The following is a 27,874-nucleotide window of genomic DNA, read 5'->3' on the forward strand; positions in this document are numbered from 1 at the left end:
ACTTGGCTTATGGAATCCATATTTCAATGAAGGTTAACTTTTTTAACATTGGCCACTTAAATTGGGCATGCAATTCTGACATTTGCTCATCCAGAACAGTTAACTTAACCCATCTGCACACAGAAACATGGAGAGCATGTATTGTGCACAGATTAGGTAGTCAGGCTGGAAAAACTCTGCCAACAATGGAGACATTTTGTACAAGATTTTTTTGTAGCTGAATTTCTGTTGTTTCCCAGGAATTAACAGTCTCTTAAATTAACTGATGGTGACAATATCTTGCAGACGTTTAGATGCAGATGAATTTGTGAAAGATATCCAGTTATCACTTCTCCATTTGAGAGAATGCTAATATGAAGACTTTTTTTTCTTTTTCTTTTTAAATAAATAGTACCTGTTTGGGTATTCCTTGATGATCTGATATATGCTAATCTTAATTGTTTCATTCTCAAACCGACTGTAGCTTCGGTCCTTGTAAATCCGGAATTCAGCTGCTGTCACTGCTTCTCCATGTGGGATTTGAGTCAAGTCAAATCGAAACTCTTTGTAGTGCCTTCTTTGATGAGAAAAGTCCTTGTCTCTTTCAACTATGAAAAAAAATTAAATTAAATTAAAGGAGTGAAATGAATATACCAATCCAATCATTAACTGTGCATTCACTATGTTTAAAAAAAATCCCAACAAACTGGAGTATATAAAACTGTGCAAATAATACAGCCACAAATCCAGACATATTTCCAGTTAAAGGAAACTCCACAAGCCAAATGGTCTTCAGTTCAAGAGGAAAAACCCTCTGTGGTTTTATACAAATTCCAGAAGTCAGAGTGGAAAGAATATCAAGAAAACTGAAAGTAGTCATGGTGTAAAGCAACTAAAAATATGGATAAAATGAAAGTTGCAGAAGGATTTGATACTTGGGTTTAGTTACATGTACAGCAAAAATTATTTGAGACACACAAATGATCTTGGCGTACATGACTGTAGGTAATAATCGGGAAAGAAAACAGGGAAAGCTGACTACTTCTGTCTGAGGCAATAAATTCTGGAACAGCGTTAAGTGCACCGTAATTGCTACATATTTAAGAAGAAACTACATCATATAAATTAACACATGCTGTCATCTTATGGCATAAAAGTGTCCTCTTTCAGTGGTATGAGCAAGAGAACCACAAGTCAGAGCTATGTGGTTCCGGCACCCAAACTGCACATTGAAGCAACACTCCTAGTATAAGTCCTCTCCACACATATATATTAATTCTCTGCCACGTTTTTGTTTATGTACTGTTTCCAATGCTTCTTTTATTGCAGCAAAGGTCCACCAGGAGCTAAAATCTATCCTCATAACTAGTTAATCAGGATCCCACAGTATTTTAAGAACAGAGGGCCAGATCTTCAGCTGAGGTAAATCAGCACAACTCCATTAATATCACCAGAACTATGCTAAATTTACACTAGCTGAGGTTCTGGCCCAGTAGTATGAGAGGACGTCTTTGCAGAATATTTGTTTTGATGCATCAAAGAAGCCCACATAATTACTCAATGTGATTTTACATGTATGAAAAACAAGATCACCCATCATTTTTATGCCTATGGGGTAATCAGTGGTAGATCCCCAACTGCATTAGAGTTTTGTACCTTACTAGATTTGGCAAGTCCAGAGTCAAGAATTCAGATCCATTCATCTGTCTCATCAAGAGTTAGCACGTGTCTGCTAGTGATGGGAGAAGTCCAAAGGGTTCAGAGCTTGAGTTCGGCTGGGATGAGCTGACAAACTGAGTCTCACTAAGCCCCACTACACTCTTTTCCCACACAACCCCTTCTCCTACTTTCAGATCTACTATTTTCATTCCACCGATCCAAGAGAGTAACAATTTTGGCCCTGAAGCACTCTATGTTAAAAAGGGAAAGGAAAGGAAAATAGGGCTAGGTTTTGAAGTGCATAGTTAATAACACGGACGTAAAAGTTGTCCTTCCAAAAACGCTGAAATTACTTTCAGAACTGTATTTAAAGCACCTCTGTCAACTCTCAATGCCAGTCCTTAAGTATGCACCTATTATTTAGTCTTTTAAAGCATAACTGGAAATGGATTTCATTAATATAGACTTCTTTAAATGTGCAGATCTGTTGACAAGTTTTGCTTTGTCAGTCTAACATACTGCACAGACTATATTATCTATAAGAAAGTATTATCTTTACTTCAGTGAAGATGAAATTTCTCTTGACTGACAAAGAACCATAAAACTCCTCTCTAAACAAACTCAAGGAGTTAGTTAGCCCAAATACAGATTTTGACTTTAAGGATCTGAGATTTTGTTCCATGTAAGACAAAGTCAAGAGGCAGAAGCATGTAAACTACCCGCTCTGCAGCCAAAGATAAATGGGCTGCCACTGAAGAGAAACAGGATACAGTCTATTTAATACCTCCATCACTAGCTCCTAAACAGCAAGATATACATTGATATCAGACCAGTTTTTAAAGAAATGAGATCCCCTGATCGGCTTACTTAATGCTCCAATAAAGGATCTATATTTTAAACAGGACAACAAATCAATTTCTGTTTTATTGTTCGCAGCTTGACTTTGTATTGCACATTCATGGAAAAATGGACTCTTTCAATGGAATTACAGTATAGAAAAATATGTAAAAGCATTCACACCAAGTACATACACAAGAGAAGTGTTAAAAAGAGCATCAGAATTTAGAAATTTTGTCAACTTTTTTAGCACACTCAGAGGAGGCAGACACCCCAACCAACAAGCTAGAATCTTTAGCCAGGTTCTTGGAATATTAACCTGATCCTAAATAAGTAGTAAGTAATGTATGATGTAGTATATTAACATTTTATTGTAACTGTGCCTCAACAAAAAGTCTAAAAAAATACACACTAAAGTCTTTCATTACTGATACAGAGTACAACATGAGTTAGCACATGCAATCACAATGAATTGTTCAGGGATGCTTTTTTTTTAAAAAAAAATACAGTAAAGATCTTGCTATAAATTATGAATGTCATAATTGAACATTTAAAGACTACTTGGGAGCAGAATGTGCCAAGAGTTTTCATTTTTAAAATATTTTAAAAGTAGAATTAATCCAGGGCCCAATTCTGCAACCCTTTGATTATTACTTATTGAAGGAGTTCAGAGGGAGTTCTCATGTGGGTAAGTGCTACTCACTGTGAAAAAGGATTGCAGAATTAGGCCCCAAATGCGGATTTCAAATCCCAGAATTACTGGTCTGGTTTTCATGTCTATCTACTTTGCAATAAATTCAAATTAATAACATTTGTATGGAAACAGTAAGTATCCCCCATGGTATAACTCAGACACAAATAGGATCAGTATTTACAACACACCGTATTACAGCATTGATAGTATTCTCCTAGAAGCACACACAACTGCTGAAAAAATACTTATTTCCTGTTGAGTTAAACAAAATTAAATATATTAAATAGGGCTAACACACATTTTACTTATCTATTTATATTATTTCAAAGAAAAGGCACTGTTGCAACATGGAGAACACACACACACCCCTCTGTTGTTCTAGTGCATTCTTTTAGTCCTGATCTTCAATTGAACAGGACTGAAATTACATTCAGACAAATTGAAAAAACAGAGGTAAATGCCACAAAAATAACTGATTGTCCAAATAAAGAATTGAATAAAAATAAAAGCCATAGGTGAAATCCTGGCTCTATTGAAGTCAACGGATAAACTTCCATTAACTTCAATGGGGTTGGGATTTCACACTGTAGATTTCAGTATACCAACATGAGAAAATTAAAAGCAAACATAGGTGAACTAGAATGCCTAGCAATCAAATAAGATTTTGAAATAGGCATTACTGACACATAATGGAATTTAAAAAAAAACCGAAACAATGTGATATAATAATAGCTATCTATGAACTATAAAGAAGGGCAGATTAGGTCATAGAAGTGGGGGAGTAACATTCTTTCTAAGAGAGTCCATACAATCCATTGAAATAAAACTTCTTAGTAGAGAAGATAATATAATAGAATCTGTATAAAGACAAACCCCACACCCCTACATTAACTCTGTACTGGTAAGGGATTCCCTTCTGCCAAGGAAATCCTCTTCTTTCCATTCAGGGAAGCTTTCAGGTCCTTTTGCATGCTGAAGTAGCACAAAGGGAGCCATGGTGTCATCCAGGATCTGGTCCCATGACAAAAAGATTTTGGGAGGCAGAAGTTTCTGAAAGTTATGAGACTCTGAAAAACAGGTTCTTATAAAGGAAACACTTAAGCAACCTTAAATATTTACTACTCCAATTCTCTATCATATACATACACGCACCAATTCACTAGCTGAAAGGCAGCCATCACAGGGATGGATCACAACAGCAGTTTAATGGAATATAGTACAGCAATACTATGCAACAGCTAACAACAGGAAGTGAGGAAATATATCTTAACCATTTGAAATTGCAAGGGGAACTTAAATAAATGGAATATAATTACTCAAACTGGAATCTGACTAGAACATCAGAGCAAACGGTATTATAAAAGGGAGATCTTAAGTTGTTACAATTGCCTAGGACCTAGGTTTCAAATCTCATCTTAAAAACAGAACCTCCAACATACATGTTTAACACTACATTGGGGCACTGGTTCACCACCAGCTCAGGGGGATATTAACAAGAAATGACTGAGTAAATGGCAAAGAGCATTTTCTTGCCAGCCATCAATATGGCCAATGAAACATTCAGTGTCACAATGCATTCATACTAAACTAAATTACAAAAAAAAAAAAAAAAAAAGAGCCACATCTAAGAGTTGCTTTATAAAACGGATCACCATTGATCTCAAGAGAAAATATTGGGTTAATTTTTCTGCTGGAGTAAACTGAGGCAGCTCCACTGAAATAGATGCAGAGAATTTGCATTGTCTACATTCTTTGTTCCTAGAGTATACATTTATATTTAGTCATATTAAAAGAAATATAATTTGCTTGCGCCCAGTTTACCAAGCGATCCAGATTGCTCTGAATCAGTGACCTGACCTCTTCATTATTTACCACCCCACCCCCCAATCTGCAAACTAACAAACAGCGATGATATTATGTTTTCTTCTAGGTCACTGACGAAAATGTTGAATAGAATGGAGTCAATAAACAATCCCTACAGGACCTCACTGGAAACAAACCTGCTTAATGACAATTTCCAATTTACATATTACATTTTTACATTTTGAGATTTATCCATTAGCCAGATTTTAATCCATTTAATATGTGCCATGTTACTTTTATATCAAGTTAGTATGACAGAATCTATTTTCCAGAAACCCATGTTGATTTGCATTCATTACATTACCCTCCTTGCTTTTTTATTAATTAAGTTCCATAACAGCTACTTCATTATCTTGCCCGGATTCTATGTCACACTGACAGGCCTATAACTACCCAGGTTATAAGGTCTGTTCTACTCTTCTGGAATTTTCACAGTGCTCCAAGACTTATTGAAAATCCACATTAACAGTCCACTTAGTTCCTCAGTTATCTCTTTAAAAATTCTTGTGTGCAAGTTGTCTGGACCTGCTGATTTAACAATGTCTAACTTTCGTAGCTTCTGTTTAACATCCTTCAAAGATACTAGAGGAATGGAAAGACTTATCACCATCTGATCAGACAATATCATCTGTTTTTTCCGCAAATATGGAACATCAATATTTACTGAACACTTCTGCCTTTTCTGCATTATTATTGATAATTCTACCATTTCCATCTAATAATGTATCAATACCCATTTTCAGGATTCTTTTTGTTCCCAATCCTCTTTTTAAAAAAACCTGCATTTTATAGTCCTTAACTGTGCTGAGCATAGATTTCTTATGTCCCTTTGCTTCCGTTAGGAATTGTAGAAAATTGATAACTTCTGATTTATATTCATTACTATCAACTTCCCCTTTCTTCCATTTATTTTATATATTACATTACTTTTAATAGCTGCCTTCAGTTCCCCTGTAGACCAGATCTGTTTCTTAAGCAGTATAGCCTTTCCCGAATGGGGGATTGTGGTTTTTGGCATTTAATAAGGTGGTCTTAAAATGATTCCCAATTATAATTCACAATGTTCTGATTAAATTCTTCCTCCCAGCTGATCTGCCTCAAAATTGTTTTTAGCTTTGTGAAATTGGCCCAATTAAAGCACCACGTGTATATGTTACTAGTCTGGACTTTACTCTGGTTGCATGTTATAAATGTGATCAAGTCATGATCACTTCTACCGAAACGATCATTAATTTTTTGTTCTCTGATTACTTCCTTTTTTTAAAGACAAGGTCGAACAGAGAATTCCTCCATGTTGGCTGCAACACTTTTTGAGTTAAGAAATTCTCATTGATATTGCTTAGAAATTCCGAGGAGGGTTTTGTACCATGAGACCTCCAACACATGTCACTGAAATTGAAGTCCTGCATGATCACAAAGTTTTTTTCTACACATTATACTTACACATATTAAAGCTGTGATATTTTACTACTTAGCTTATTGTCACTGTTTCACTGTTAAATATACTTGCACTGGCAAAACTGGTGGGGCTTATAGATCATGTGACTGTAACAGGTCACTTATCCTAATCTCACTAAATTTCACTGTTTGAATTCTTTGCACAAGCACTAAAATAAACTAGTCAGTTTTAACTACCTCAAGGTGAGAGAGGTTACGGTAAGCTGATATACTACAAACTACACTCGTTTACATCTTGAATACAATGAAATGATAGTTTATCTACAGTAAATACTTGTGGTTATCTGACAAAACAGGCCAAAGATTCCAGGAGTTTTCTCCTGAAGTTACCCAGTCCTACCTCTAATGACTGATAATTGAAAGCAGAGGCTGGAAATATCAAATGTGGTAGGTGACAGATAAGCAACAGATTAATGCAAATACTTTGTTACAGGACACTAAAAGGTCAGAGGCCCCAGGAATTAGCTATTGTGCTACTGTGAAAAGACAGACATCAAACAGCTATTTACAGCATTCTTGCTCTTCTCTCCAAAAATTCAAATGACTAGAAATCTATTCTTACTTCCTATGGCTACACTTTATATAACAAACAAAATCACAACAAACTGAGAAACTTAGTGAAGGTATGCAGATAGCAGAAGTGGTCTAATCTAGAGCAGGGTGAAAGATAAAACCATTGTTTTCCCATATGCAAATATTTTAATTTAATGCATTGAAGAAAAATTAAGAGCCATATTCAGACCCCCCCATTCATGTTCTACACTTCAAGCGCATGAGGAGACCAAGCTAACACCTACAAACTGTATTTTAAAGCGGTGTATCTTTGTACAGGCTTGCACAGTGTGGAAAGCAAGGAGTCCAAATTTTACAAGCTAGAAATAGGCTTAATTAAAAATATATATATAGGTTTCTCTGCTGTACTCTGGAAGCCCTAAAAATGAAGGACCCAATCCAAAGTATTTTCATTGACCTCAATGGCCTTTGGATAAGGCCCACGGTCTTCTAGAAGATCCAGGGATTTTTTTGGTTGAACAGAACCTTCAAATTGAACTGCAGCGAAAAATACTTGAACAACTAAAGTGATAAAAACATCTTTTACCAGAAAACAAACAACAGCGTAAAAGTTACAGTTTAAATACTATAAAGCTTACTGTGACAGAACACTAGGAGCCAAATTCTGCACTCCCTACTCAGATAAAACCACAACCAAAATCAATGAGAATTTTACTTGAGCAAGGAGTGTAAGTCTGCAGTAAGTTAAATTTTCATTGCAGCACTTTTGGTCTTTGAAGAGTACTTTTATTGAAGAACTATATATTTAAATGATGCGGCATTTGTTATTACTGCCCTGGTTTTATTTAAGCTAATTGTAGGTCTCCAGATGTGGTTTTGAAAGTGTAATATAAATAGATTTTACATATAATGGTCTTTTTTTTATTAAATTACAAAACATGAAATCTGATGGGTCAAATTCTGCTGCAAGTGACACTAATTTACGTAAGTCCAGAGTCATTACACTGAAGCCAAAGAGGTTATTTGTTTACCAGCTCAGCTGAGCAGAATTTGCCCAGTTGTCCTCAACTGAACTAAAAGATACGTTCTATGAACTGTTTGACAAAATGCTGTGCAGATCATGCCAGTTTCAATTAAAAAAATTAGCTGACTAATGTTTATTGAATCCAGTCATTTGATAATACCTCTTTAGTAATTACTCAGAATTATTGAAATATATGAATTAGAACATGACCCAAAGCAGCGGTGGAATTTATGGAAAGGCTTTCATTCACTGCAGTAGACTGGATCAGAACCTTAGAGAGGAAGGGAACAACTATGGTTAAATCAATCAAGGGTACTGCAACAAAACTGCACTTTGTTCACTTCTTACAAGGATAGATTAGTTTTAATTACTTATCATTCATAGAATTTTTGTAAATAATTTACTGCAGTATTCAGTATCTTGTAAAAGCCATGAATTCTTAGTATTAAAGGATCTCTCCCAAGCACTTTGCTCTTAAATCTTTGCCAAGAACTGCTGTAACACCACAGGGTTTTTTTACTTTTGAGAACAAAAGGGTTTTTATGGGTTAGCCAAATATGAATTTGCAAAAGTCCTAGCTATTGGTTAGCTGGGTCTTTGTGACATTCCTCTCAAAACATCCATGTGACATAATCAACTTTAATAAATGGCAGACACCAATTCTGCAACCAGGAGAAAAAGAAAATTGTGTGTGTGAAAGAAAGTGAAGTGTAGAAGGGTTTGTAGTAAAATCTATTTACTCCTCCTTTTAATTCCTTTAAGACGCAAAGCCTGAGCAGTTAAAGTCATCAGAATATTCTCCCAGACTTGTCTTCCCCAGAGTTCCCTCTCTCTGCAATACTTCCAAGAGCTCCAAGGGACAACATCACAGTGTCTACCAGTACCCCTCTCCTGCACAGACTCCAACGTGCATCAGTGTAAAAAGGCACAACTGGATCTTATCATAAGTAAGCTACCAGTATGTTCTACCAGCAGCATCTTCCATTCACTTTATATAGGCTAAAATATCCCTGAAGTAAATATACATTTTGAAGAAATAACCAGTCTCACTACATTAACTGTTTTGGTGAAAAGCTAATTTGTAAACATATGGTATTCATTCCATTTATGCCTTCCAAGTCACATGCACTTCCTTTACAAGTCAAAACAAGTATTACACTACAGCTGACCCAAAATTTATTAAATTCTGGAAAGTTTTCAGTTATTGATATTGTAAGTGGAAAAACGCTTCATCTTCCCTAAGCTAGTTTGAACCTTGCCAGTGCAACAGTATGGATAAGGAATAGCAAAAAATACGGAGTCTAGTTCCTACTGGAACAGGGTTTGGGAAGTGAAAAGCACTGTGACAAGCTAAGTATTATTATCATCATCATCACAACAAAAATCAGAACGAACTGAAAGTAATTTCCATTATTTCTTGTTTCCATTGTATTTAAGGCTTGAACCTTTGGAGACAAAACTTCCACTGAATCCTGTAGCCCTGATGTTTGGCTGAAACACACAGCACAACTATCTCCGCACTTCACTAATCCTAGGCCAGCTGTGTACCAGTCCAGTCCCCTGGCTTAAATTAGAGCCATTTGAGGCTATGCTCTCTTTCCCCCAGCCATGTCACTTGGTGGAGGTTGGGCTAGCACGGGATCTGTCACTGTGGTTCTGTGCCACGAACAGCAGTTCTAGCTTTGCTGGGGTAATTAATCCTCCCATAGGCAGCTGAGACAGTTTCAGGACTGCTGCTGAGGTGTCACAAAATGACACAACTGAGGGAAGAATCTGGACCAAACAGTTTTTCTTGTGAGAAACAAATAAAGACCCTTTATTTCAGTCCATCACTTTAAATGATATGACAACATTTATTACATAAGCATGCTAGACACCGATAACCTCACTCAAAATAGTGTGCCCATTAGATATTGGACTGGCATTACCATTTCACTAAGGAAAATAAGTCGTTCAGAAATGAATAAAGTATCATGTAGGTCTAGATCAGAATACATTAGAGCTCCCATTTCAAGCAGGAAGTCAAATTTTCCACATTTATTTCATGTCCTGTTAGGAGACTAGTTTTTACTATACAGCCCTTTATTAAGGAAGGCATCTAAGATAATTCATCTGAACACCATGAGCAAGGATATTAATTTTCTCTGCTTTTTCAGTTAAGTCAACTATTCTGATGGCTATGGTTTAGAAAAATCAAGTACATATTGATATGGTGTGTCAATAATCTATTATTTTTCCTAATATTTAGCTCTAGTTTTCTCCCATACCAAATGGTTGCAATGAAAGGTAACAATTATAGCCAGGTTTCTTTCCAAACCTAAAGGTCAGGATGTCAGGCCAAAACAGCCTGCAGATTAGTGAACCACAGGGGGAAAAAAACTGCTTGAGAACTAGCTGTACACAATGAGAGCTCTGAAACTTTTATTGCTATTGAACGTGTCAGGTTATATTTCAAATCCAGATTCCTGACCTACGTCTACAGTACATGCAGGAATCGAAGGAATACACACACACACACTTCTTTTTCCTCATTCTTGAAACTTTCAGCACCAAATTCTGCCGTAACCTACACCTAGTGCAATCTCATTCAAGTCGCTTGCTTTTTGGTTCCACAGAGTTTGAACAGTAACTCAATTTATACATCGGGGGAAAGTTGGTCAGAAAATGGGTGGACGTTATAACTGATTTAACAGGCAAAGAATTTGAAGATGGAGTGTAACTTGTGAGCTGAAGGGGAATGTAGGACCATAAGGCAACTGTCAGGAGTATAGAAGCTAAAGCGCATTGATTGTCTCGCCTCCTGTTAGTTACTTCTCTCACTATATCCCCCCCCCCCCAATCCACCGAATCACGGCAAGTTATTTGACCACTTATGCATTTTCTGACAAACTTCATGCAATGTTTAACACTGTCCTGTTCAACAGAGGCTTTCATGTGAGCTCTACCTTACTTCATGATCAACTTGCCCTAATAAGGTATGAATCAGTGTAGTATTGCTCTTTAAGTTTACCTCCTTTTAGTGGGTTACTGATGTTTTAACATTACCCTCACTACCAATTCGATCTAGAATGATCAGTGAATCACATTTTACATGAAATAAGAAATAAAGCAGGGAAACAATTTCTGGTTAAGAAAACCAGTAATTAAAGTTTAACCCTTCAAATACTCATTGGCTGAATAGGGAACTCTATGCTGCAATTACTATTAACTGTGCTGAACAATGAACCTCCTGCTATTTCATTTTAGAATGCTGCATTTCAACTTTGTCTAAACACGAAACAAAATCAAGCCAGCTGTAACAACGATCATAAGTGAATGAATAAATAAATAAAATTTAAAATGCCCAGAACATACATTTAGAGAAAACAGAAAAGTGTATTGTAGATGATCACTTTAGAATTACTTTGACACATTCAATATTTTCTTAGTGAGACATTGTAAATACGCTGAAGTTTGCATAAACAACATAATTTAACATATTTTGGGCCATATCCTGACTTATTATAAATATGTGTACCTCCACTGAAATCAGTGAACCTACACCTACACCGATTTACACCAGTGGATTTAAACCACCCTATATATTTTATGCCTTCCGTGTTCTAGTTCTGCAACTTATGTAGCAATGTCACTTTATTGATTATTGTAAAACTACAAGGAAGTAGTTTAGTTAAAGCATACCAAAAATCTGCAACGTGCAAAAGGACATTTACCCTTACTGATCCTCACACCGGATATGCTTGTAATCGTAATCAGAACTACAGTATTTGCTTCACTGTGTGTTTGGATCATGATTTATTCCTGGCCAAATGATAGGATGGGAACAACAAAAATATTTCTTTTGCACCCTAACATTTTTCACATTGGGCACCTTTGCTGAACTGTCACAATGAAACCCAGAACTCTTTCCTGAACGATTAAAGTGAATTCAGAACTCACCAATCTGCATGAACACTTTGAACAATTCTTTCCCAATGTACAGTTCCTTACATTTATCACCAGGTTAAAAAAGAGAGGCATTGGATTTGGGGAAGGTTGCATGACTCTGGATCTATCTTGCTCCCCATTACCAAAGCGCTCCAGGTGCTGCAAGTCAAGGAGCATATTGAAAGCCCCCGCAACTTTCCTCCCTGCCTCTGTGGTAGTAGGAGCATATGGCTGATGCCAGTTTGTCTGCCTGTGAAGAACTCAGTTTAGCCATGGGTAGAACCACAATGGATGCCTACCCCGAACCTAGCATGTAGCTGTCTATTGTTTGGATTACTAGGAGTGTGAGACAATCAGAACACCCATGTTGATTGCAGAGTCATTCATCAATATAATTCATCTCTGGAATAATTAACCCAATCTTAAGATGTATTTTATGTGCTACGACTCCAGCTGCTTGGCTGTTAGCGGAGCTTAAACTTAAGAGACAGATACTTGTGTTTGATAAATTGAGCACTAACATGCTACTCTGTATTTTTATTTCAAACTATATGTTTGTAGAGCCAGGACAATGAGGAAAATTTGATATTTACAACACAGTGCAGGATCTACCTTTTTCTTGACTGCGGTTTATAGTATGCTCTTGTTTCTCCTAGGACTAAAAATGACTACTGGCGTAATCTCTGATGATGGTTCCAAATTACATTTAATCGAAAAATAGCCCTATCTGTTGCCCAGCCCATGATTGTACCCTACCTTTTGGGGCTACCTTGCTTTCATGTTCTTGACAATACATTGAAGGCAAGCTTGAACCATTTGGTTGGAGCTGGCCATAATATATCCCACTAGTCCAAAGGGATGTTCATGCCATGTTAACAAAGCAGGCTTCTTTCACATACTGCAGCAAGTGGTGATGTAAACACAGGACAAACATATAGGGCTCGAAATCCCCTTTTAGGAAATTGTATTATAGAGTCTAGTATTCAAATCATCAGATGCTTGCACACAAGTCTGGTCTAGCATATGTGCACAACTCCGCACCGTATGCGCACTTTATGGTATTTGCACATCTGTATTAAGCTGGAAAAAGTGGGCATGCTCTTTGGTATATATCCATTTGAAAAATCTGGTCTTCAGTTTCAGAATTTAAGTTGGAGGGGGAAGGGTAATATTATTCTCATATATTTAAGTCAGTGCCATAATTGTGATACAAAAACACAACACAAAATCCCCGTCATCTGTTCACTCTGTAACATGGGCTACACTATGGATTTTTTATGTCTCTATCCACATGATAGCGTATGCTATGGAGCCTCACTAAACACGATTCCAGAATGCAAAAGGGAATTGAAAGTGTATTGCTGGAAGACTTCAAGGTGGCTATAAGGGAACACAAGCACACATAATGAGCTATGATAGGAAATATCTGAAGTGCACACTGCAGGCATTAAAAAGAGGAAATGGCTATATTCTGATGTGCCACCTAAAAGTGAATCATACTGATAAACATTACTATCTTGTCTTACAATAAACATCCCTCACAAAGATCACCAGAATACAGGCAGCGTTTCCTTTAAGTCATCACATCATATTCTATTATTTCAATTATATTTACTTTTGTCTGAGACCATGAAGCTCGTTCATGTCTTTATCTCCTTTTGATTAGACTACTGCAATATTCAGCTTGTTGGAGTTGGTTTTTAAACCAAACAGGATCATAACTAAGCACCTTGAAAGAAGGATAGCATCTTCCATAAGTAAATGTGAACATAGAAATCTAACCTGCAGGTTTTGCCTGTGCTACCTCTAAAACTTAGTATTTATTTCAAGAACACTTTTCTTTTCAGAGACAGGTTCATGAGTTGGTGCCAGATCCACCTAGGTTCTTACAATCCAGAGTCAAACAATTTCTAAATTCCAACTACTACATGGCAAACATCGTGTAACTGGGCTTCTTCTACAATCCTCCACAACCATAGTTAATTCTTCACAAAACACTTAAGAGGTTAATTATCTCTGTTTTTAATCATCATTTGATAACATACTCTTCCATATTGTGCTTCTTAAAAACTTGGGCCCAGATCCTCAGTTGGTGTTAATCAGCATTGCTCAAATGAAGTTAATAGAGGTAAATTATTTTACACCAGCTGAGGATTTTGCTTTTAAATTTTATTGCTTCTTTTCTTCATCTATTTTCAGATATGAAGCACTCTGAGAACTTCCTTGTGAGATCTGAACAACAAAACAATAGCAATGCTATTTGTTGGGAGCCTCTCCCATCTTTGCTGCACAGTGAAAGGGCACATGGAAATCTCCACCCTCTGGGGGACTGAAGCAGTATCTTCAACCCTAGTGTTCAAAATTCCTTAGACAGACACCCTCACACACGCAAATCATGGGACTGGGTTAAAAATCATGCATTTTAAAAAAATTAAGTTTGGGTTCTTTTTACTTGCCTTCTGCTTTTTGAACATTTAAAGGCCACTTTTTTTTTTTTTTTTTGCAACCATAGGATTAGAAACTTCATTAAGAAAAAAAAACATGAAAGCTGAGATTCTCACGTAAGTCTTGGACTCCAAGACGACCATCAAACTCCATGAGACTCACAGTCAGTTCAGGAGAAATGGCAGCATTAGAGAAGTAAAAGCGAGAAATTCTGGAAAGACAGAGTAAGCTCTCTCATGGGAACAGAGGCACAGATCCCAGGTTATCTTCTTCAAACTCCAGTTAATGGAGCTGATACAAGGGACCTATGCTCCTCAATGCAGCATTGAGGCCTTTGGGAAAGCTCCAGGTCTTACAAGTAACTGGGAACCTACTTGTGAAATATAAGAGTTTAAAGGACTTATCTTGCAAGCTACTAAGCAACCCTCAACTCCCACTGAACTAAATGGGAGGTTACTCAGCATCTCACAGCACCAGGCTCAAATGCTGTTATTAGTCCTCAACTCCTGGGAGCAGATCCATGAACTCTCATCCTTATTTCAAAATGTTGCAACAGGATGCAATTAAGCACAATTAACAAAGGGGTCAAATGGTCATCTGATAAACCATGGTCCAAACAGGCAGCCTGGAAAGGTCAGTGCTGCTAAGGCTGCACAGTATTGATGAGGGGAAAAATAGTATAATTTAAGGACTTTTTTAAAAAGGAAAAACAACAACCCCAGTGTATTAAACTAGAGAGACTTACGTGCTTTCTGTGTTTTATCTTTATTATGTAGAGACATTTCATAGCAAGTTTGCACAATTTTATACCTTACAGTCATAAACTAGGCTAGTCTCACAATACCTGAGTGAGTTAGACAGCTTTTACTGCTTTAGTCTTAATAATTCTTTGTTTCATCTACATGACTGTCTGTCTTTATAAATACATCCTGAAGATTATGATTCACAGCAATCTACTGACATCTCCTTCTAGAACAAGGACACTTTGAAATCCCCAGGAAGAATGCACAGTACAAGTGCAAGGGGCTACAAAGCTCTCAAGAGCTAAATCTTATACAAAGTGCACAGCCACATTAAAAATAGGGTATGTGGGGGACAGAGGCCACGGGATTTATGTAGTTGCAGATCCACCATGTCTACCTCCACTGGACAAACAGGGAGCTCAAACCTTTGTTGGTCCCCCAAATTCTGCCTCCACCACTGAAAGGTGAAACCACAGTCCTAGACCAATTCTGAAACATCTTTGGCCCTCTGTGCTCATGGAGAGAAGGAAAGGTTTGTCCAAGGGAATTAGAGCTCACAAGGCATGTAAGCTCCATACAAGCATCCTTATTTTACAGATGGAGAAACTGAGGCAGGGCATCTTTGTCTGGAAAGTGAATCTCTCTGGTTTTCTTCCTTGGACAGCCCATTGACTGTCCTTTAGGTCTGGGCTGCGACCGTGGCTGTGGTAGACTCTCCAGCCGTTCAGCCTCCATACAGATTTCCACGTTCCACACACCAAGTACCACTAACTTGAGGGTTACTGATTAGACCTCAGAATGGCAATCTATTTAATCTAGGACAGAGAAGGACAAATACTCGCTGGCAACCTAGGAGATGCCCTGGGTTAAAGAACCTCTGGAGCACCTGTTCCAAAACAGTCTTACTACAGGGCAATTGCCTGAGCCTCCTATTTTCCATCATAAATCACAGCAAAACCATTTGCTGTTGGTGTGCTGCATGCTGGGCCTGCTCTTCCATCATCCATCCTCAGGATCTCTACTATTTTTCCCATTTCATACCTCTTTTGCAGAGTGGGTTCAAATAATCCTTTGGCACCTTACATCATGCATGACCACGTGCCATTCTCCACCTGATCTAAAGCAAAGCCCTGTGCAGAGTCACCACTACCTCCCTTCCTGTGGTTTGGTTTTATTCATAGATGCTAAGGCAAGAAGGGACCCCTGTGATCATTGAATCTGACCTCCTATAGCACAGACCATAGAACTTCCCCAGCATTTTTAGAAAAACATCCAATCTTGGTTTAAAAAAATTGTCAGTCATGGAGAATCCACCACAACGGTTGGTAAATTATTCCAACAATAAATTACTCTCACTGTTAAAAAATTACACCTTACTTCCAGTCTGAATTTGTTTAGCTTCAAAATGCAGCCATTGGTTTGTGTACTTTCACTACTCGACGCAGGAGCCCATTAAATACTTTTCCACATTGAGGTTCTTATACAGTGTAATCAAGACACCCCATAACCTTCTGTTTTTAAGTTAAATAGACACAAGGAGATCAGTCTATCACTTTAAGGCATATTTTCTAATCCTTTAATCATTCTCATGACATTTCTCTGAACCTTCTCTAATTTATCAAAATACTTCTTTAATTGTGAGCACCAGAACTGGACACAGTATTCCAGCAGTGTTCACACCAGTGCCATACACACAGGTAAAATAACCTCTCTCTTCCTATTTGAGATTCCCTTGTTTATGCATCCTAGGATTGCATTAACTCTTTTGGCCAGAAAGTCACTCTGGGAGGTCATGTTCAGCTGATTATCCACCATAACCGCCAAATCTTTTTCAGAGTCACTGTTTTGCAGGACAAAGTCCCTCATCCTGTAAATATGGCCTATATTCTTTGTTCCTAGATGTATACATGTACATTTAGCCATATTAAAATGCATACTGCTTGCTTCCACGCAGTTTACCAAGTGATTCAGATTGCTCTGAATCAGTGACCTGTCCTCTTCACTATTTACCACTCCCCCAATTTTTGTGTCAGTGATGATTTTACGTTTTCTTCCTGGTCATTGCTAAAGATGACAAATAGGGTAGGGCCAAGAACCATCCCTGCAGGACGCCACTGGAAACAGACCCCCTCAATGACAATTTCCTGTTTACAGTTACCTTTTCAGACCAATGAGTAAGCCAGTTTTTAATCCATTTAATGTATTCCTAGTTAATTTTATATAAATTTGGTTTATATAAGTGCCATGTGACACCAAATCAAATGTCGTACAGAAGGCAAAGTATATTACATGAACACTATTACCTTTATCAACCAAACCTGTAATCTCATCAAAAAAAGATATCAAGTTACAGTCAAACTATTTTCTATAAACTCATGTTGATCTACATTCATTACGTTACCCTCCTTTATTTCATTATTAATCAAATCCTGTATCAGCTGCTCCATTTTCTTGCCCAGGATCAATGTCAGTCTGACAGGACTATAGTTAACAGATCATACCATTTATCCCTTTTCTTTTAAATTGACACATTAGCCTTGTTCCAGTCTTCTGGAACTTCCATAGTCCTCCAAGACTTATTGAAAATCAATATTAATGATCCAGCTAGCTCCTCAGCTAGTTCTTTTAAAACTCTTGTATGCAAGTTATCCGGAACTGCTGATTTAAAAATGTCTAACTTTAGTAAGCTTCTGTTCAACATCCTCCAGAGAAACTAGTGGAATGAGTGTTACCACCATATGATGAGACTGCATCGTTTGTTTTTTCCCCCAAATATAGAACAGAAATATGTATTGAATTACCTCTGCCTCTTCTACATTATTACTGATAATTCTACCATTTCCATCTAGTAATGGACCAATACCCTTGTCAGTATTCTTTTTGTTCCTAATGCATTTTAAAACCTCTTTCTTATTGTCCTTAACCTGCAGGCCAAAGATTTCTCGTTGTGTCCCTTGACTTCCCTTATCAAATTATTAGCACAGAAATTAATATCACCACAACAAAAGAATCAGCTCAACCTTCTCCCCAGGCAAATTATACTGTTAGTAGATTACTAATTAGCAATTCTGGCCACATCAGGAAGATGAACAGATGTGTTTTTGACACACATTATATATCTATATATCTGTACTTGTATATAAAATAATTTTAAGAAAGTATTTTACAACTGAATACATACATTTTTGTTCTGTGTTTGTATAGCACCTAGCAGAACGGGCTCCTGGTCCATGACTAGGGCTTCTACATGTTACAGCAATACAGTCCGAGAAAGAAAGAGAAAAAGAGAAAGAAAGAGAAAATGGAAGGATTGAGATATATATAGATATAGATATATATACGCACATCCATCCTTTTAAAACTTCACAGATTAAAGACCGTTTCCTTCACAAATAAAAAAATGGTTAAGAGGCGTTATCATTTTCAAGACAGTAAATATCATAAAACCATTACATACTATGCCCACACCTTAAATACTGCATGCAGTTCTGGTTCTCAAAAAAAAATGGTAAACGGTACAGAGAAGGGCAACAAAAAACTATTAGGGGTATGGAACAGCTTCCTCGTGAGAAGAGATTAAAAAGACTGGGACTGTTCAGCTTGGAAAAGTGATGACTAAAGGGGGATATGACAGAGGTCTATAAAATCATGATGGTTGTGGAGAAAATGAATAAGCAAGTGTTATTTACCCCTTCATGTAGTACAAGTACCAAAAGGTCACTCAATTACATTAATAGCAGCAGGTTTAAAACAAACAAAAAGAAGTGCTTCTTCACTCAATGCACAGTCAACCTGTGGAACTCATTGTCAGGGGATGTTGTGAAGGCCAAAAGTCTAACTGGATTCAAAAAGAATTAGATACATTCATGGAGGATAGGTCCATCAATGTCTATTAGCCAAGATGGCCAGGGATGCAATCCCATTCTCCAGATGTTCCTGTGTCTCTGACTGCCAGATGCTGGGACTGGACAACAGGGGATGGATCACTCGATAATTGTCTTTTCTGTTCATTCCCTCTGAAGCATCTGGCACTGACCACTGTTGGAAGAAAGAATACTGGACTAGATGGTCCATTGATCTGACCCAGTATGACCATTCTTATGTTTTCATGTGCCGCAACTGAGTAGGCCATTGGGACTTTGCAATAGGTATTCCTTTAATTTCATTCCTTTTACTGTAGTTTAAATACATGAGTGTTAAAAACAATAATATAGTGGTGAAGAAATTAATTCATTTAAAAAACTACATGTAAAGGGTCTTCATGGGCCAAATTCTCTGCAGACATGAATGAGTAAAATATTAGATATTATAGGTGACATCACATACACCAGTAGAGAATTTAGCCGTAAATATTAGGTATTTATATGGATGAAAATACTATTGGTCATCCTGGTAAAGTCTGATTCAGCCTTCAATATCGTACAAGGGAGCACTGGAGGAATTTTTTCCCCTAGTTTGTTGGTTGCCAACAATGGATGCATACCATGTATTAGCATTGATACTTCAGGTTTTCCTGACTAGCTTTCTAGGCTTCCACTCATTACTTTAGTAATGTGCCTTTGTGCTGGGTCCCACTGTGTCATTGTCGTCTATCAGTTGTGCATGCCCCTATCTGCAAAAGAGGATGGGCCGCTCCAAGTTCTACTCTTATTATTGTGGGTACAATACACATCACTAAATAGGAGGAGACAGAGTGGATGATACCATCAGCATAGTCTAGTATACTGGCACAATTGCTTAAAATGGTTGGAAACGACTGGCTTGGTTTGACTACCGAAGGATCTCTCTGTAATACTCTGGCCAAAGTACAGGACCATAAAACCAATACGATTGTACTCATTTTACAGTAATTTTTGCACAGAAATCAAGTCTTAAAATACAATACAAAATACAAACCAACTCCTGCCCCCATGCACCCCACCCGCAAACTAAACGAGCTGTTGTCAGGGCTGACGAGTTTTGCCTGCTGTAGCACTTGTGCGTTTTATAGGAAATTTTAGCCAGGGGTGTTATTTTAAGAGAAGAGCAAATGGGGAAACCCCATGGCCTAGCCAATAAAATATGAACTTTAGGTGCAATGAAGTACTCATAAATATAACTCGGAACAAGAGGATTCATTGTTCCTCCTGATCCCTTTTAGCTGATCCTCTGATCTCAGTCTCTCTGTATGCGTCATGGCAGCCCTCATCCTTTAACCTGTGGTTTTTAAAAGCTCGCTACTATGTTATTTATGACTATAGTGTCAGTAGCCAGTCTCTGTGCTCCCTACACACACATACTGGAGTAGAAGGGGCTTATTTTCTTTTGCTAGGATGAAAGGATTTGTATCTGGAACTGAATAGTTTGGGGACATTGAAGAAGTTACTTTGCTATAAGGGGGGGAATTGGAGGATGAAGTATTCAATTCCCTACTTCCACCTGCATGGCTTCAAGAGCACCTCCTCACTCCCTCCCATTTACACCTCATCCATCTTCATCTTGCAACCTTTCATTCTCCTGTCTCTCTTTTAACACGACCTCCAATCTCAAGAACTTTATTGGCATGACAAGGTATACAAGTGTCGCCAAAGGGAATACATCACGTTCCATATCAGCAATTCCAGTGGGGTCACACTCTTGAACTGTCCTCATTCATTCTCTCCTTTGTCATCTTTATCGCATTCATTTTTCTTAATACTTTCTTTAATGCTTTCTTAAAGTATTATTCTAATTCACTGTCTGAGCAGCAAAATGAAACTGCCATAAAATTAAAGTTCAGTGACCCACCTTTGCTGGCAGGGAGGAGGACAAGGAGGAGACTATGGGAAGAGTGTGGGAAATAATTACAAGTCTGGTAGCAGCCAGAGTTTTCCTGAAGCCCTGGGGGAGCCTTTCTTTAGCAGGAACTTCATAAACTGTTCATCCTCAGCTATGTGGGAATACAAGACTGCACCTCAAATGATCATCACTTTTCTGCTAAACTTAGCCCATAGGCCCAAGAAAACCAGCACAAAGGAAGTGTCATGGCTAGAAAGTCAAGAAGGCATCTCCACAGCCCCACTAGAGACTTAATACTCACTGAAGATCCTCCTCAGAGAGTGAGCCCTCACCAGCTTCTCTCATCCTCTTTTGTAGCTAGTCGCTAGGAATTGGTGTTTTCTGAGGAAAATATGTACTGTACAATACACACAATCCTTACGTCCCCAACCCAAGCTGTGTTTAGTTTGGAAAAGCAACACATATTAAAGAAAAAGAAGCAGAACTGGGTCAGCATCCTTCCAATGGGAAAATATTAATATTTTAAATATATGTTTATGTACAATTTGAGAGAGAGAGAGAGATTATAGATATCCCTTCACCATGCACTTCTGACCATCTGCTAAATCAGTTTCTCTTCAGTTATCTGCAATTTCTTTCAAATCTGTCGGCAAGGGAAGTTAGACAGTTTTATGCCCCAGTTAATGGAGAGCTTGACATATTTTTGGCCAAGTTGCTACAACAATTTACTTGAATTTAAAGTGTTAACTTTGGCAAAGAATTAACTGACGGTTATAAAAATATTATTTTGTTAGATGATAGTCATGCAAAACACACAAACCTATCTAGAGGTATGTCTATAGAACTCATAACATTCATGTAACATGAGAAATTTCCAAGGAAATATAGAAATACAAAGTGATAAAGCAATATAGTTTCAGACTAGAAAGATGGACAAATATTTCCCTTTTGAAATCCTAACAACCTGCTCTGTCATAATGTCAAAATTGGTTAGCCCTGACTAACAAATGATTAGAGATGGGTGAGCTGTTGGTAGTGAATAAGTTATTCAATGAATTTGGATTTTTGTTCCTGTAACAAATTTGTTAATTTGTTCATTATTCAAAGCCGATTGGGCACTTCATGTAAACATATAAAATTATTCCCTTGTTACTCATTGTTTGTGATGTTTGTTTGGACTTCTAAGTCACGTTAGATTGTTTCTGTTCACTGACTGGATGACTAAAAATTGTATTGTGAAGGGAAGTCAAAGGAGATTTCAAGTTGCCAGCATGGCTTTTGTTTGGATAGTATTAGCAAGACTCACTTGCTACAAAGTTTTCTTGCAAAATTTTCACTTGTATGAAAATTCACAGAAAACAAAGAAAAAACAGTGATTGTTGTAGTTTCCCTTCAATATCGTCATGAAGTTTTTTGCAGCATTTGCCCAACTATACAAATAATTAAGATCTGTGGGCTATTTTATTTAATTTTTATTCATTTCTATAATAGCATCTGTCTGTTTAACACAAGATAGTAAAAACATCACTTGCATCACTTTCATTAGGGTTGTTTCAATGTTTCCATTAAAAACTTGTATTTTTGTGAGGTAAATACTGTACTACATCCAAAGAAATTCACTCATAGCTAAAATTAAGCCTAAAAGGTCAGAAACTGACCACTTTTTTTTTTTTAAACCATACAAAAAAGTTTGGCCATTCTTAAGTGCTAAACGAATACAGAAGTTAATGGTTTCGGATGCTCTTTGCAGTCATATATCAAAACTAGCTCAATTTCCACTACTCTTGACATTTTCTTGCTTAGTTTGCCATATCCTTCAGTATTGATTGGTTACTTTAGTGTGGGAGGTTATAGCAAGTCAATTATTTTGGTTTAAGAAACTAGCCACCGTACAGGCACAATGGCTAAATATGGATAGGAGCCCCCGTTTTATTGTATATAACTCAAATAGTAATACACAGATTTGTAAGTATTTTGAGTATGGACTAAAAACATAGTACAGCCTTAAAATGACTTCATAAAAGTTGTTTTCTATCATCTTTGTAATATATAAAAACAATAGGCTGTAATGAGTCCATACATGATTCACATTTTAAAGAGGAGCATAAATATGCCTTAAACAAGCAAACTCTCTTTGATTTCAACCTTTGATTCAGTAGCTGACTCCAAAGGGTCTAGTGGGGGAACACTTTTAATTAGGTGTGCAGAATCCAGCCCAAAAACTCCTTATGAAAGACTAGTTTCTGTTTATAGACATTAGCTGCTTTGTAAAGCTAAAGATCACAGTCAGTTCCTTCTTTAAAATAGCATGTAAAGTTCCGGCTGACAAATATAATAATGCCCTTCCCATCTGCATTTTTAAAAATTCAAACCACTTTCATGTTAGGCAAGAAGAAAATAATTGAAAACCAAAGGTTTGATTATTTTTGTATTCCATAATATAACAGTGGCCAAATGTATTCAAACCAAATATAAGAAGACAGAAAACAGAATTGCTTATTAAAGGCAAATATCTGCTTACAGCAAGTTTTACGGATGACTTGTAAACAAAAGAAAATATATAGATATATTAATAGAAATGGGGAGAAACCCTTAAGCACAGTGGTAGCGGTGCTCATTGTGATGGCATATGGAAAACGTAATCCTTTTACTGGAAATGTTTGAACATAACTGTTAAAATCCTTTCTGTTTCTTTGGTCCAAACTTGAGCCAATTTTTTTTCTCTAATTCAATCTTGCTTTTTTGTTTTAAGGTGTGGGGTGGGCAAACCGTGAAGTTTTTTTTCCAGCAAAGTCCTTCCTTTGACATAATTCCCACTGGACACAGTGAGCAAGGACTGTATAATTATTATAGGATTTAGCTCTTCCCTGGCGAATACGGTGTCATATATGTCATTTTGGAGATCAGCCAAAAAGAAGATGCCAGAACTCTAAGCTGCAGTCACTCACTTACAACAGTCTGGGTCAAAACATAACAGGAAAAAACCACCCATGAACAAAACAAAGAAGCTCTGAAGTTGTAGGTTATATGATCAGATTATTAAAAGCTCTGTGGTTTATTTTGGTGAGGTTTTATTCTTTGTCTTCTGGACCAACCCCGTTAACTCTTGTGTTTCAATCATCAATATTTATGGGGAGTTGCCAATATGCTCAGCATTGTATAAAACATGGGAGAATACATAGTCCCTGCCCTGTCTATATCTTTTGAGAAAGAAGAGACCATAATACTGATATAAGCAGCATGTGCTTACAATTTTAATTTTAGACAAGATAAATATGTTCATTTTTTGCTCCTGGTTGCTCGAGGGAAATTCTTGTAATTGTAATTCCCTTGGTTGTATTTTTAAAAGGTGAGAAGTTTAGAACTCCATTCTGAAAGGTAGCTTTTTTTGCAGTTTTTGTTCTTCAGTAGAAAGTGATTTGTCCTTCACTGATTTTTACTTTCCCCTAGTTTCTTTTGTAATTTATTATGTTACCCATAAGGATGATTTTATTTTTGTAGCTCATACCTAATAAGGCTTCTCCAGCAGGACACTTACACATTCGTTGTTTTACCATATGTGCTTTAAGTAATTATAATTGGCAATACAATGGTTTAAATGTAAAATGCCAGGATGATTAATCTGCTTTGGAAGCAGTATTGACCATATTAATACTGGCATATAATTAATTAAATACATTTTATCAGTGCAATCTAGGATTACAAAGATTTATTAATTTGATAAATGTTGCTCAGTGCTTCAAACCCAAAATGACTTGTGTTCTGTTACTAACAATACCTCAATTTTTATTGATTTTAAGGTATAGTGATAGCATTAATTTATCAATGCATATTTTCCCCATTATATGTTAACATAGCTTGCTCTCATCTGTCGGGATCTTAAATCATACCAAATGGTTACCTGCTTCAATGACTTATTTAGTCATAAGTTATTATGCTAAAACATGGGCTCATTTAATAAAAATGTTAAAGCTAATCTATATTAGTCATCAATATTTATTATGAATGTTACATAGTGAAGCATGCTATAAACCACAATTACACAGAATGAACACTGTGGAAGGTCATTGAAACTGATGCAGGGTTAAACCTAATTTAGGTTTAAAATACATTTTTAATGGCTTATAAATACCAAACAAAATCTGGAATTTATATAGTATTCTTGAGATTTTAATCATGTCTAATTACTGTAACCACTAGAAAACTCTCACTCCAAGTTTTCAGTTGAAAAAATGTAAGACAAAGCATATAATGTTATTTTAAAGGGATTTTTTTGGTTTTTGTTTTTAAAGGAACATGGACCTCAGGCCAGAATGAGAGGCAGAAATATTAAGACACGTAGACAAGACTTGCATTCACCTGAATGGGAGTTTTGCTTGTGTAAGCACTGCAGAATCCGACCATTCCAGTCTTGATCCCAATCCTGCAAAGACTTATGCACGTATTTAATATTACATCCTGTAAGAAGTCCTATTAAAATCATCAGGCTTACTCAAAGGGTCAGATCGTCAGCCGCTGTAGATGGATGTAGCTCAATTGACTTGAATGGAACTGTACCAATTTACACTAGCTGAGGATTTGACCACAGTGTATTAGGTTAAGTAGATATGTAAACTTTTGTAGGATTGGATACTTGACTATTGCTTAGGAGATCATAGTGGTTTGTTTTTTGTTTTTTTTTAAATATTGGCATTTTAACTTCAAATGCTGTAGAGTACTTTTTGTGAGTTGTATCATGTTTCCAATCATTTTAAAACTAATATGCAGATAATGTAGAAGTATAATATTTAGAAAATCCCTGGAAAGGAACTGACCCGTTAAAATAATAAGTTCTATTCTGTTCAACTTGTTGACTTCTGGGAACAAAAAAATGTAATTACATTAATTTATTAATTGTATTTGGAGTTGCACATATATGTTGCTGTTTTTCTTAAAAAAAAAACATTTGGAAATTGAGCACGCTAACCTGCCAACTAATTAGTGAAATATGATTTTATTATTATGCCAACTGAACTCTAGGGTGTCATTTTCCTACAAATTCTGGTAGCTAAGAAGGTTAGGGATTAGACATGTTTAATCCTGAGGCAGGTTTTAGGGACCTGGAAGACAAAAAAAGTCTAAAATGTGTGTGATGATGTGTATTTCAGAACATGGGCCAATATTAAAAAAGTTACCATAATAACGATTACTCTGGAAAGCAAGACAGTTTATCAGATCTTTTACAGCACTTGTAGAAAACCTTCAGGTTTTCATTTACACACTTTTGCTACTAAAGTCAAATTAGAAGTTGTATAAATAGTGCTGTCAGGCTTGCAGCATATTCCTTTTTCATTTTTAGATTGTAAAACTGGTGAGTAAATTAAATGGATTGTTTGCAACATTCTTAATGACATTTAAGTCGCCTATTCTAGTTAAGAAACGTGCAATTGATTTTTTCATTGAATTATGTAATGTTTCATAACTGGTAAACATGTTGCTCCACAAGACCAAATATAATTGGGTTTCATCCATATACCTTAATTTACATACACTTTCATATCAGAAACAAGTCAAAAAAGAAGAGTTCCTGGAATTTTGAAATATTATATCTATTGTTTATGTTATAAATAAACATACAAAATTTTAAGACCGAACCCAGGTTCCAGACACCCTGACAAAACACTAAAAATACAACCCTTGGTTATAAAATAGAAACAACAAAAAATCAGCAGCAGATGCCACAAAATCCAGCCATTCAGCTGAAAAGATAACAAAAATTTGACATTTACCAACAGAAAAAAAAAACAAAACAAAACCTTCTCGTTAGAAACTACTTGATTCCCCACCCTCTTCACATTCTAGCCTTTAAAATATTAACATCTGATGTTTGTTTATGTTTGAGCTTTACATAAAATGGAGGGGAAAATAACCCACCAACACACATAAGTGTTTGATTTTTTTTTTTAGTTTTAAAAAAACGGAGCTGGCCTAAGGCTAGCACTTTCATTACATCAATGGAAGAAAGAAAACAGAAGCCAGGAGAGGGGAGTTATAGAAACTGACTTTATATAAACAGTGAGAAAAACCTTTTTCCATGGCCACCTACAATGTAGCTACTTTACCATTAGCAGAACTTCTATTTTATTAGTAGTACAACTTCCAGGGCCCAATCCTGTTTTGTTTATACAGGCTAAGCTCACACTGGGAGATTTGCCTCTGTACAAACTACAGGATCAGGGTGATAGTTTGTCAAACAGAGCAGAAAAAAAATGTTTAGACATACCTAAATTGACAAAGCTCATGACCATGTCGGCATCATTCAGAAAGTTGGTATCACGCAGGCTGGCTAAGGGAGGACTCTGTGTGGTCAGGGGGGTCATGCGAGATAATTGTATTCTCCGTGAGTATCCATTTGGAGATGCGGAGTATCCTTTTCTTACCCCTTTGCTCTCTCCTCCCATTGATTCCCTCAGTGAATACTCCAGTTCCTCAGTATCCTCTTCATTTGTCATGGCATTGTACAGGTCCAGCATGAAAAGGGGTGCAGAAGAAGCCTGCTTTCCAGGTGAAAATGGTCTGGGTCTGTGAGGTAAACCCAAGATAGAGAGAATCTCTCTCTGGATCTCCCTTCTCTCATGGTTCCGCAGCCTCCTGTAAATAAAACTTGAATGGACATGATTGTCTCCTAAGCCTCCCTGTGCATGACCCACTAGAACCCAGCAATTCCAAAGTAAGCCCAGGAAAGCTTTGAGTGCCGTTAGGTTCATTGTTGAAAAGAAAAAGAACAAAAATATTTCTCCTGCTTATTCTGAGCTCCTATGAGATCTGCTTTACCAGTGGCTGAAAAACAAAATTTACCTATTCTTCATGTCAATGTCATCTCTAAACATAACATCTTTGGTGATTCTCACCCACCCTCCGTTTAAATATTATGGAATGTGTCAGGTTGCAGTTATTTCTAAGAAAGCTGAAATTCAGACTTCCAATTTTCCACTG

General features: G+C 36.8%; 1 protein-coding gene across 3 annotated transcripts in view; it reads right to left on the bottom strand.

Moving 5' to 3' along the window:
- Positions 1-27,645, bottom strand: part of BMP5 (bone morphogenetic protein 5) — a 69,935-nt gene extending 42,290 nt beyond the window's left edge. For all 3 annotated transcript variants that reach the window (XM_077811592.1, XM_077811591.1, XM_077811590.1), the window contains exons 1-2: positions 27,162-27,645; positions 395-587 (exon numbers count right to left, since the gene is read on the bottom strand). In XM_077811592.1, coding sequence (XP_077667718.1) covers positions 395-587; positions 27,162-27,645 — 677 coding nt within the window. The remainder of the gene's footprint in view (positions 1-394; positions 588-27,161) is intronic.
- Positions 27,646-27,874: the final 229 nt, after the last annotated feature.

Source organism: Eretmochelys imbricata, chromosome 3 (genome assembly GCF_965152235.1).
Source record: "Eretmochelys imbricata isolate rEreImb1 chromosome 3, rEreImb1.hap1, whole genome shotgun sequence".
NCBI classification, from domain to species: Eukaryota; Metazoa; Chordata; order Testudines; family Cheloniidae; genus Eretmochelys; species Eretmochelys imbricata.